The sequence below is a fragment of the Perkinsus marinus genome (genome assembly GCF_000006405.1).
Source record: "Perkinsus marinus ATCC 50983 genomic scaffold scf_1104296958234, whole genome shotgun sequence".
Lineage (NCBI taxonomy): Eukaryota > Perkinsozoa > Perkinsida > Perkinsidae > Perkinsus > Perkinsus marinus.
Genome location: NW_003206847.1, coordinates 391,370 through 403,097, shown reverse-complemented (window position 1 = coordinate 403,097; position 11,728 = coordinate 391,370). Strand labels below are relative to the sequence as shown.

Below are 11,728 nucleotides of genomic sequence, written 5' to 3'. Positions count from 1 at the left end.
CACTGAGCAGACCCCTCCTGGCAACGCTACCCGAAGGTGACCAGAAACTTGCCCATGTAGTTCAAAATGCAAACCTCCTGCCAGTTAACCCAAACGGTCGGGTCTCGTTTTTCAACTTGCGGTCGCGCCTGAGCGCTCGGAACTCCTCCTCAATTGCTCGATAAGCACACCGCGCCTACAACGACTCGCTTTATTATTCAGAGTGAATAAATCAACTGAGTTTCACCACTCTAGTGATATGAAAAACACTGGTGAGAAATATATTCCGCGACTACTGACTGCATATCGCGTTTTTCACAGAAAATTACGCCACTTCACGTAAAGTGGGTCGTGAAACTCCAATATTAAAGTCATATTATATCTGTGTGATCTTCCAAAATGTGTTTGCCATTCAGAATAACTTATTCTGAATAAGTCTTCCTCTCTACGTTTTCCTACGACGATAATGACTATACGCTCTAGCGCTAAATTTCGAGACCTGCTGTTGTACATAATTACAAACTCCATGTGGAGGGAAGCAGTCCACGCCATTTACCTTAGTTGGGGCATTTTTACTAACCTTCATATCGAAGACCCTTTGCCGAGCTTTTGAGCTCCTCTTAGTCGCAAAGGCCCGCCGCCATTGTTGACTTATCAGCGAGGTGGCTGGCATGGTACAAAGGCTATAGCTAGGCCTACAGCTCCCTATCAGTTGCCGAGATATACATCTCTATTGCCAATAAGCATTCCATTAGAGCACTCAATCGTTTGGCAATAAGCGACTACTGGAGGATTCCGATGGTTCAATGCTGACACGGACTGCTATAGTAAGCTGTAGTAGAGCATGGCACCGACAATTCCACATACCCGTGTGATACTTCGCTGTCGCAGATTACCTTACCGAATGCGATGGTCCACCGAAGACTGTAAAGACTTTAATGCGCAACAGAATGGTATTAACTCAACACCTTGCTGTGGCAGACTGTATACAAGGCGATACAACAAGACGTAAATAGTAAATGTCGAAAGTAATGTATGAGAATCGAACCCGCGACCTCTCTGATCACGGCTGACCACGTTAACCACTGGACTAATGTTACTACTATGAAGAGAAATGCAGAACTTGTACGTGGTACGAATCGATGAAAACGTAAGTGCACTTATATCATAAGATAGTCGTTGAATTGGCAATGTTACTTTGGATGTTCTCAAGGGGATACTGATCACGGCCAGGTGTGCCAGGGTGAAGCTTTGTAGACGACCCTCACGACTCTGTCACGCAACCTCCCGAGCTCTGCCGTTTTAGATCTGTAGAATCTCCAGACACACAAGAGGTAGACGCCGAAAGAACATATCGTCCCGTCCTGTTCGATCGCCTCTAAATAGGTGAAGCCCCGACCAGTGAGGAAACTGAGGATCGCATCGTTGTTGACATCATCCGTGAATAACGGGTCGTCAAGTGGCGGAGTGAAGTCGTGAGTGACTAAGTAGAGCAGCCTTGACCGACGGGCCAGCGAGTCGGATTGTTGGTCATCCCAGAACTCTGGGGGGAAGACGATGACCCCGCAGTTATCTCGTAGGTACGAAATTATGAGGGACTCTGTCCAAAAGCGTTCACATCGGGACTTTTTTCGAGGTGGTTGTTCAGTTTTAGGCGGCTCTGATGGAAGACGAGAAAGTCCAATGCACTTGGGTAAAGAAAGAAGGCCGCCACTGTGACCACGGTGACAGCCGAAGATCAACTTGTAGAGCCTGTTGATCACCATTGAAGTGGGTTGTGTGACAAAGGCGCGCGATAGTTGCTGTTGAAACGAAAGTCACGCGCCAGGAAATACCGCGCACGCCTAGAAAAACGTCTTTAAGCGCAAGATGCTGTCGATGTTCCGGCACCTGTGAGCTAATTACAGTTGTAGACTTTTTCTATCATGCCTTCATTCGAGTCTCCTCGTCACTACAACGTCCCTTGGCCGCAGTGTCCTCGAGAGCCACGGAAACGTAGTCTGTCAGAGACTGCCTCCCATACCTCTGTTGCCGAGCCCAAGCGACCACGGACCACCTCTGTCTCAGCAGCTGCGGCAGCTGCCGTTGCTGCTGCTCAAGGTGAGTTGATTGAAAGCATGCCCTTGGATAATGACTACTCTAGGTTTGGTCCAAGCCCCACGGCATCGCCGAGCGAGTGTTGCTGGGCATCCTGTTGGCCTGGGTGCTTTAGCGCAGCAGCAGCGATTCATAGCCGAGATGGGAGGAGTTGCAGGTAGGCTTCGTAGCCATAACGTCAGGCTCTGCTCATTTGCAGGTTCTTTTGAGGAACCCTATCAAGCCAACCTCTTCACTCGACAGGTCGTGTGTCATGAAGACCTCATCGGAAGGGTGAGTTACTCTTATTAGCATAGTTGGTGCGGAAGTGCGAAGCTGCGTCAGGTCATAGGAGTTAATGGTGTTAACGTTAAGCGTATCGAGGCCAACACCTCCTGTGAGATCCACCATAACGAAGTGGATGGGCAGCCTGGGTTCGTTGCAGTGTCTATCGCAGGGAGTCGGGGTTAATTTTCTGAAGGGTTGCCTCTCTATGTGTATGATCAGATTCCCAAGCAGCTGTTGACGATTGCGCGGCTTGCATTGAGCAACTCGTCACCAACATTCGACAGGAGATACTGAGGACTAATAGGGCGAGTTTACTCCCTAGAGAAGCTGTGACGACCGTTCGCAGGGAGCATAGTCTCAGTCGTCGTTGTCGTATTAGGTTCTAGTCGTACCGGGCTTCATTCAGTCAGCGTTGATCGGTCCGAGAGGTTGCGTCTTGCGAACCATCGAGCACGACTCTAGTACTCGTATCCAACTGGGTAGGTGGGGCCGGCGGCTGCTGGGGGTTGCGGCTCATCCGTCTCGTTATTCAGATAAGGGCTCAGTCGTAACTGGTCGCTTTGATGATCAAATGGTTGACGCCAAGTATGGTGGTCATCGGATCACCATCAAGGGCGCTGATTATGTCAGCCTTGGATTAGCTGCTGAGTATATAGCGTTAGTGATCATTGGGAGGTACCCTATAGATTTTGCTATGCATCGCTTCATGAGGTGAGTTTCGCATGCCCGGCGCGGTTGTGACGGTGTACGTTTCAGCGGGTATAAGATGGAAACCTATCGTGGAATGTCGGTGGAAGAGTCGCTGGTCTACCGTCAGTTGCCGTTGGAGTGGTTGGACCATTTCTTGCAGTGTAGTGATTCGCTGAAGATGGAGCAGGACAAAATGAGAAGGAGTCTTATGGTTCGGTATACGTGTGAGCTCCGAGAGAAGTACTTTATCTCCTCGGATTTGCTGAAGTGGAGCCGCATCAATAGGAAGGTGATCAGTTTCTTGTCTGGGCATATGATGGCCGCTCAAGAAAAGGGTCGTATGAAAACAGCGTCACCACCAACGTCGAGTGGTGGGCCGGGAGAGATATCTGTCATTGACGATAAGAAGAGAGGGACGAGCTGTGATACAGCATCGAGTTAATTGAGTTCTTCATTTTAGTGTGTTACTCGTTCACTGCATTTTGACGTGGACTCACACGGTTTACTAACGTCGCATGTTCGACGTGTGCAGGTCTTGGCATCGGTTTCGAGCTGTATGGGGTAGAGTTGTCATAATCTATAGGGTGTAGCAGTGTGGGAAAATATGCATATGGTCGATCGCATGTGTTGGTGACTAAGTGGAAATTCTGAGGAAATTTTGGGAAATTTTCGTTAGTTATTGTACATGTTCGCCGAATTTATACGTAAATTTCATAGTTAGTGAGGAAACTCCTGGGCTGAGCTGAGGAGAGCAAACATATATGCAAACACTAGAGCGTAGGGTCTAGATTGTTATAATCAGACTATGGTTGGTCCCCATACTGCGGGGGCGAAGAGCCCGTCTGAGGAGGAGGAGCCTGCTGTTCTCTCTGTTATACCACCGTTGGCGCCTGCGCCGGTCCATCTAACTGCCTTGTATGGTAGGCCTAGCGTCTTTACAACGTATGGTCTTTGGTGCCTCTTGAGAGTTGCAATTGGTCTTTATAGGTATGTTGACTCGGGCCAGGGGGTGGAGGAACCGGGGGCCTCGGTGCCTGGTCCGGGAGCTTACGACGTGCCGCTAGATTCACTCGGCTGTCCACAAGTTCGCTCTCATTGGCGTAATGAGTCGTGTGTGACGATGACGGCGAAGAATGAGCATTCGTGGTCGCGTGTATTCATAACGAAAATGCATGCTAAAGCTGTGAAAGGCTTGGATGCTCCGGGCGCCGGGACGTATGATACCGACAGTGGCAGCCTCCGTTGTGATAAGGCCATCTCGTTCGCGCTGTCGAGGAGGCCAGATCTGTCCACTCAGCTGGGGGCAGGGGATAGAGAGAGTCCGGGGCCGGGTTACGTTGATATTCGCGACAAATACAAAGATGGCGATGTAGCGTTGAGGCCTCGGTCGTCGGTGAGATTCTCATCGGGTGAGCGGTTCAGGAAGGGCCCGATCAATGGGCTGAAGGTGGGCCCTGGAGAGGTAGTGGAGGGCCCTCTTGGGCTTCCCGGTGGAGTAGAGCGAATTGTTGTTAGTATGGAGACGTTGGCGAGTCGGCGATCGACCCTAAAAGAATGCGAAAGTCGTTCTCAGTTGGACATAGAGCATATGATAAGTAGGTCGTAGTGGTTGAGGGGTCAATGGTGAAGGCATGTTTCAGGGTCAGACGTCCGGGCTGCGAAGAGGAGAATAAGGGCCGTGCTAGTAGGGGTCCAGGCCCACCCCTATGGAGAAATATTGGTATTGATCGTTGCTTCCTCAAGGGTCTGATCTTCTCCGTTTTCCAGATAAGGACGGTTCGAGGGCGCATTCATTCGGTCGAGCGGATCGATTCGCGGTAGCAGTGGGAACGAGGAGCTCTCCAAGCTTGAGGGAGTCAGCTCTGTTGCCTGGGCCAGGACAATACAGACCAGAAGATGTGCGCACTGGTATTGCAGTGAAAAGCAGCAAGGTGTGTCTTCTATGGCGAATACTCTCCACGCTGAGTTATTTTGCTCAGCCATTTGGTGACTATCGCGTTGAAAGCTGGTCGGAAAAGAAAAGTGGAAGGCTATTGCCTGGGCCTGGGTGGTTGAAAGAGAGTCGCCTCGCGGATGTAGTTGCTTAATATTGACGAGTACATAGAACAAGAGTCGTCGCAGGTTCGGAACCCTTCTACAACCAAGTTTGGGAAGCCACCGACTAGAGGTCGTCTTAACTTCCGTTCTCTCCTCATATGTAAAGACCGAGTGTGGGGCGTTGGTTGACCTGCAACTTCATGAGGATTTTATGTCCCTTACTGATGTCTTGCCATGATTCATGGACGAACAGGCCGTTCAATTTATCATTTTATGCGGGCCAATGCAATTGAGTTGATGTTAGTGATGGGTCTTCGATGAGATACTCGCCATCGTGATTCACTCGATGGGTGTAGCTACTCGGAAAATATTTGATCCCTTGTGTGAGCTAGTGCTTATCTGGTGGCGAATTGTTTCGCGTGATGAAGCATGTCGGTACGAGTTGGGTAATCATACATAACTGGGTGGGTACGAAACTTTTGCATTTCGATGCTTTTGGCGACGAGTATCGGCTAAGGGCATGGTGTACCAATAATTAAAAACTCAGAAGCGGAGCGCCTTGTCGTATTTGGATTTTCGATGGGTTGATGAACAAACGCACCTTGGAGTTTGCGGGAGTTTTGGTCTATAGGTTTTAATTGGTTGCGAATCCGAATCGCAGGATGTAAAGTTCAGGGTGCTAACAGCTACAGTATAGAAAAAGTGATGAGTTACGATTCGGCCAACTTCCTAAGACTCGGTTGGTCTGCCTTTCGTTCAGAGGGCGTTGAGTGTCCAACATTGTCTGATAGATTTGGGAAATATCAAGATTCCATCGGGACTCGACCCCGAGTCGCTGGATTCAAAGCCCAGAGTGCTAACCACTACATTATAGAACCGGTGGTAAGTGGCGAATCGACGAGGTCAGTGGGTCTTTTTTACCTTCAGTGTCCGAATGGCAGATGGTCGACGACGTTTTCTTAGATCTGAATGATTCTCAGCGTCTGTCGGGACTGTCGAATACGTGCCATTGCAAGGGGCAATAGCCCTCATCGAAGATTAGAGTGCGAGAGATTCACACTCTCGCACTCGCACTTACACAGTGTGTGTGAGGGTAAGCTTTTGCACACTTATATGTCTTTGCACCAATTCTCGGTCGTTGTGTCATCAGTCGGTAAATCATAGAAATGGACTCCACAAGGGAGGGGATGCCTTCAAGTTTTTTCGCCGTGTCACTATACTTCTCTTTGGGCGGCTATCTGGCTTGACTCTGATGGAGCGTCGGTCCCCACTCTACCCATCTCACCGACCCAGCGTTAGTAACAGCTTCAGTAACCCAGCGTTACTGGTACGCCCGCAAGCTGAAGCTGCTATTAGGGGCACACCTTCATCTTTTGGGGATGTGTTCGTTTTCGATCAAGAGAGTATTCCTGTTCAAAGCGTGTTGAGAGCCCGAGCAGACGGCAGTTCTTGTAGTTAGTATAATCTACTGTCTGTAATATGATCCCAGATAACATATCTCAAAGTGATCTCGAAGAAGCATTGAGGCTGGTCCAAGGTGGGGAGGTTGGATCGATCAAAAACTCCTCCGACAAGAGCCCGGTAAGGCGGGATCCTCTTGCCACCGGATGATCCGAAAAAGAAGTGCCCATCTGCCGGCTTTACGTGGTGCATGTGAATATCAGACAAACTCGAACGGCATTCTAAAGCCCTCGACGAGGTCCCGATAGTTGAATAGCTCCCCATATTCGATGAGGTATAACGGTCGAGAAACCCCGTGTGTAGAGGAAAGTGCTGGCAGATTCCATTTCTGCACCACTGGAGACTTCGTCCGGAGTTTCGAATCAGTCCCTGATTTCGTCTGATATTCGTATGCGCTGTGAAATTATGAGCGGCGCCTCTCTTTCCGGAGCACATAGTATGATCGTTAACTTGTGATACAGGCTCGGTTGCTCCTCGACGAGGCTTACGGTCTACAGAACATACTCAACCGTCCGGGTAGCGATAAAGTAGAGCCTCGGTTAACTCGTGAGTGCTCAAGGTGAGGCCACTCCTCTGAACATGACCATGTCTGCCTACTCTTGAGGCCAGCTTTAGAGTTCAAACTGGTAGCAGTCTTGTGTCAGGTTTATCTCGACGGTCGTGCAACTGTGTAATGATACTGAGGCGGGTTACATCTGCCCGGATGACTTCAATAGAAAAGCCCCGGGCTACCAACAGAAGGTGGGACCCTTCAGTCCCATGAATCTGCCGGCTACTTTACTGAGAAATCGGCTCATGACTAATAGCGTTGATTCGACACTATGACAACCCTCATTGGTGTCGGGGTCTTCCAAAGAGATGTGATCAGATCCGCGAGCTGAGGGGTGAAGTTGAGCAGTATGAGGCTAACATGTCGGCCGCTAGGGAGCATTCAAAGCCAGTTAACGGCGTCATAAGACGAATTGACGAGGTCACCAAATCAGCTTGTGAAGGATCAGCGGTTGAGGCAACACTGGTGGCTGGGGAAGTCCCTTTACCATGCACCAACCAGGCAGTATATCTTGAGGCAAGCATAAGCTCGTGCTTGAGGAGATATTCGAAGAGTCATTTGGTCTCAGGAGATCGTCAATCAGAAGCTCACTCGAATGGGCAACGACTGCAGTCGAGCTATTCTCGGTGGATTCGCTCCCACTGATTTGTGTACGGAATCGGCAGTAGACGCTCTGGTTGAAGCCTTGCGGAGAATCTCGGCAAAAGAGCTGAAGTCATCACATGTAAGTTTCGTCTCTGTTGATCCAAACTGACCCCCCTCACAGATCGCTAAAGAACCTCTGAACACGTCCCAACCGGTTGTCGTCGAGCTCGACCTCAGAAGTGAGCGGTTTGCAGTGTCGCTTCCTCCATCACATACTGTGATCGGCTTCAGTCGCAATGGATGCTACTGGTCACGAATGTATCGCATGTTAGCGGTAGGTTCTGGTATAGCAGTCGAAGGCCTTCAGAAGCTCCTCCCCGTACTGGCAACTGAATCCTTGCTATCGTCATTGGAAACGATACGACTCGACTCTGAGCTCGCTCAAGACCCCTCAGTGACCATACTCATTAAGGGTTTCAGCATGTTCAGAAAGGAAATCGAAACTCATGTTAGTTCGTGATGTTCTCTCCGGGAATCGAACTCGGGTACTTTGCGTTCATGGGCATGCGTGCAGGAATTCTGTGAAGTTGTCCCCGGTAGCACTCGCGCTGGTGCTTGCTGCATTATTAGTCTAGGCATTAACTCATTACGGACGTCGTAGTTTTTCAGATAGCAGTACACCATAATGTGTCAACTGATGGTTGAATTATTGGCTTCGGCCCTTATTTGGCCTGTTGTGGAAGTTACTACACAAACTGACCGACAACTGCACAAAGCTTACGACGCGCTACGCTGCAGTATGACCTTTCATAAACTTGGAACTCTATAGATTGCTTATTGTAATTGAAGTTGGTATTCATGTCCTACAGAAGTTTACTTCATATTTTTCTCAGTTCCTTTGAATTGCAACTGTTATTCTAGTTTTATCATGAGTTTCACCACTACTACTACCGATATGAAAGTCACTCTCGTTGGAGCCTCCGGTGCTATCGGCATGCCGCTTTCGTTGTTGCTGAAGATGAACCCAATGATCACTGAGTTAGCCCTGTACGATGTCAAGCAAGCCCGTGTACCTGTTGCTGGTGTTGCTGCTGATTCCTCTCACATCAACTCTCCTGCTAAGGTCAAGGGTTATGCTGGTCCCGCTCAGCTCGAGGCCGCTCTTACAGGGTCCAAAGTCATCGTTTGTACTGCTGGTATCGCTCAAAAGCCTGGTATGTCTAGAGATGATCTTTTCAACGTCAACGCTGGTATAATGCGTCACTTGGCAACTGCGTTCGCCAAGTATGCTCCTGAGGCTGTTGTCTGCATCTTGTCGAACCCCGAGACTGCTCTCGTGCCCATCACTGCTGAAGTTTACAAGAAGGCTGGCGTATACGACTCGAGGAAGATCGTGGGTATCACCACCCTTGATGTGACACGTGCCAGGACGTTCTATGCTGAGGCTACGGGTATGGATGTTGAAAAAGTTGACGTCCCTGTTGTTGGTGGTCATGGTGGCTGTGCTATCCTCCCTCTATTCTCTAAGGCAACTCCTTATGTCAAGCTGGACGAAGAAAGCATCGAAGAGCTTGATGATCATGTTCAAAATGCAGTTACTGAGGTTGTTGATGCACTCGCTGGTGCCGGGTCGGCCAGCCTTTCAATGGCTTACTCGGCTGCCCAGTTTGTGGATATAGTTATCCGCGGGTTAAAGGGTGAAAGCCATACAGCCTGTGCTTATGTCAACGAGCCTTATGAGGACGTACAGTTCTTTGCTCATATCTGCACTTTTGGACCGGTAGGTGTTGAGAAAGTTGAGAAGCTCGTTGGTTTGACTCCGCACGAGCAGAAGAGGATGGTGGAGACTCTTGAGAAACTCCGTGAAGATATTAAGAGAGGAACTGATTTCATGGTTGAAAGCCAGTAGATGTCATTCTAGAGTTCCCTCGAGGATTTACTTAGTGCTGTTCCTCGTTTCCTGCTGTTTTATCCCTTTATTTGCACACTGATGTTGTATGTGAAAATATAAGTGGCCTAAGGCCCTATTAGCGATGAGGTTGAGTAACCTTTCGATGTTACTACTATGGCTTCTCGAGTTGGTGAATACTTTTCACGAATGGAGTGTTGGGCATTGATCATAACTGAAAATCTCTCAAATGTTCTTGAAAACATTGCTTTCTCCAAGATGCACGGAACTGGTGATACGGAATTGCATTGAAAAGATCAAATTACATGGAAAAAGTCATATATTGCAATTGGGATTTACAGACAGGTATTACGAATTCCTCCGAGGTGAATAGGAAGTCTATTTCTCAATATAACAAGACTAGATTCAAGTCAGAGATTTCTTGGGTATCATTAGGAACATTGCGTTGAGGTTCACAGTCAAACAGCGTCTTGTCTCGCATTCATCCGATCAACCAGTCGGCAGCATCTAATGAGCACAACAGTCCTAACCAGTGGGGAAGCTGTGGCGCTGCCGACCCCTCTGGTTGATACTTGGGCTATAACTGTTTACAATCCCTTTGACATGTGGAAGTAATTGCATACCGGCTTCAAGTGCTAATTGTTACACCCTGTACAGGTTAAACCCTTGTTTCGTATCTGGCGAGATGTTCTTCTTCTTCCTAGGCTTTATTACCTTCGCTCATGCTTATATCAACCGAAGTGGGTGTAGATGAGCCTCAGGCTGTCGCTTGTTGTGTGATTATAGCAGAACGTTCCCGCAGGAGACTCGAATGTTCTTTTAGAGTCGCAACCCAGCAGTCCCGTGATCCAATGGATCGGGTGCGCTCTTGGTGGTAGCGCTGTTGAGTTCTTTACATCTCTTCATCCACAAGTAACCAAGGCGACTTGATTCAATACCAACAACACCTGTTAGATAGATAACGCTCTGTACAGCCAAGGGTGCATCGCTGTGAGTGATTAAGGAGTGACCTTAGCATCAATCGCTTGTTATGGCAACCGTATATCACACATATATTGTATCGTCGTATGTTGTAGAGTACTTAGTATAATGCGGGTTATGGGAATTCCCCCTTGAGAAAGGGAACCTCCACACACAAAGTATACCAAGCATTTCGTACTCGCACTGGTTCCCGAAGCAGTCGCCTGGAGAGTAGTCCGTTAGGGACCTCCTCCTCTTTCCAGCCTGCAGCACTTCCTAGTGTATCCACTGTTGGTTGACTTCTTGGCTTTGGCTCTTATTCAGTCTCTTGTGGGAGGCACTGCACAAGCCGGTCGACAACCGCACAAAGCTTAGACGCTACGCTGCGGTGTGACGCCTGTTAGATACTCGGAACCTCATTAATTGTTAATAATTGAAGTTGGTATCCATGTCGTATAGAAGTTTACTTCATATTTTTCTCAGTTCCTTTGTATTGCAACTGTTATTCTAGTTTTATCATGAGTTTCACCACTACTACTACCGATATGAAAGTCACTCTCGTTGGAGCCTCCGGTGCTATCGGCATGCCTCTTTCGTTGTTGCTGAAGATGAACCCAATGATCACTGAGTTGGCCTTGTACGATGTCAAGCAAGCCCGTGTACCTGTTGCTGGCGTTGCTGCTGATTCCTCTCACATCAACTCTCCTGCTAAGGTCAAGGGTTATGCTGGTCCCGCTCAGCTCGAGGCCGCTCTTACAGGGTCCAAAGTCATCGTTTGTACTGCTGGTATCGCTCAAAAGCCTGGTATGTCTAGAGATGATCTTTTCAACGTCAACGCTGGTATAATGCGTCACTTGGCAACTGCGTTCGCCAAGTATGCTCCTGAGGCTGTTGTCTGCATCTTGTCGAACCCCGAGACTGCTCTCGTGCCCATCACTGCTGAAGTTTACAAGGAGGCTGGCGTATACGACTCGAGGAAGATCGTGGGTATCACCACCCTTGATGTGACACGTGCCAGGACATTCTATGCTGAGGCTACGGGTATGGATGTTGAAAAAGTTGACGTCCCTGTTGTTGGTGGTCATGGTGGTTGTGCTATCCTCCCTCTATTCTCTAAGGCAACTCCTTATGTCAAGCTGGACGAAGAAAGCATCGAAGAGCTTGATGATCATGTTCAAAATGCAGTTACTGAG

The 11,728-nt window shown here is 48.8% G+C and overlaps 6 protein-coding genes and 1 non-coding gene across 7 annotated transcripts in view; 4 read left to right on the top strand and 3 right to left on the bottom strand.

The window, feature by feature from the left end:
• Pmar_PMAR006102 (hypothetical protein) lies at nucleotides 1-652 on the bottom strand (the record flags this gene model as incomplete). The annotated part of the gene is made up of 3 exons (XM_002774473.1): nucleotides 1-17; nucleotides 90-175; nucleotides 536-652. Coding segments are annotated over 3 exons (220 nt in total), but the record flags the coding sequence as incomplete, so codon positions are not given.
• A 303-nt stretch (nucleotides 653-955) lies between these two features.
• Pmar_PMAR006101 (hypothetical protein) lies at nucleotides 956-1,610 on the bottom strand (the record flags this gene model as incomplete). The annotated part of the gene is made up of 1 exon (XM_002774472.1): nucleotides 956-1,610. A coding segment is annotated over one exon (408 nt), but the record flags the coding sequence as incomplete, so codon positions are not given.
• Nucleotides 1,611-1,904: 294 nt separating this feature from the next.
• Pmar_PMAR006100 (hypothetical protein) lies at nucleotides 1,905-4,632 on the top strand (the record flags this gene model as incomplete). The annotated part of the gene is made up of 12 exons (XM_002774471.1): nucleotides 1,905-2,079; nucleotides 2,123-2,233; nucleotides 2,276-2,349; nucleotides 2,401-2,452; nucleotides 2,563-2,672; nucleotides 2,723-2,822; nucleotides 2,877-3,054; nucleotides 3,100-3,455; nucleotides 3,566-3,594; nucleotides 3,836-3,975; nucleotides 4,021-4,495; nucleotides 4,549-4,632. 12 exons carry the CDS (start codon nucleotides 1,905-1,907, stop codon nucleotides 4,630-4,632), a joined length of 1,884 nt encoding a protein of 627 aa, XP_002774517.1.
• A 1,244-nt stretch (nucleotides 4,633-5,876) lies between these two features.
• Nucleotides 5,877-5,948, bottom strand: Pmar_PMAR006099. Its single transcript has one exon. It is a non-coding gene; the product is annotated as a tRNA-Gln (tRNA).
• Nucleotides 5,949-6,549: 601 nt separating this feature from the next.
• Nucleotides 6,550-7,998, top strand: Pmar_PMAR006098 (hypothetical protein; the record flags this gene model as incomplete). The annotated part of the gene is made up of 7 exons (XM_002774470.1): nucleotides 6,550-6,651; nucleotides 6,993-7,090; nucleotides 7,176-7,272; nucleotides 7,400-7,585; nucleotides 7,650-7,805; nucleotides 7,848-7,905; nucleotides 7,958-7,998. The coding sequence occupies 7 exons, from the start codon at nucleotides 6,550-6,552 to the stop codon at nucleotides 7,996-7,998; spliced, it is 738 nt and encodes a 245-aa protein (XP_002774516.1).
• Nucleotides 7,999-8,594: 596 nt separating this feature from the next.
• Nucleotides 8,595-9,575, top strand: Pmar_PMAR006097 (malate dehydrogenase, putative; the record flags this gene model as incomplete). Its single annotated transcript, XM_002774469.1, has 1 exon — nucleotides 8,595-9,575. The coding sequence occupies one exon, from the start codon at nucleotides 8,595-8,597 to the stop codon at nucleotides 9,573-9,575; it is 981 nt and encodes a 326-aa protein (XP_002774515.1).
• Nucleotides 9,576-11,053: 1,478 nt separating this feature from the next.
• Nucleotides 11,054-11,728, top strand: part of Pmar_PMAR006096 (malate dehydrogenase, putative) — a gene marked incomplete at both ends in the record, with an annotated part of 858 nt that continues 183 nt past the window's right edge. Inside the window, one exon of the mRNA XM_002774468.1 lies at nucleotides 11,054-11,728. Within this exon, the coding sequence (XP_002774514.1) occupies nucleotides 11,054-11,728 (675 nt within the window).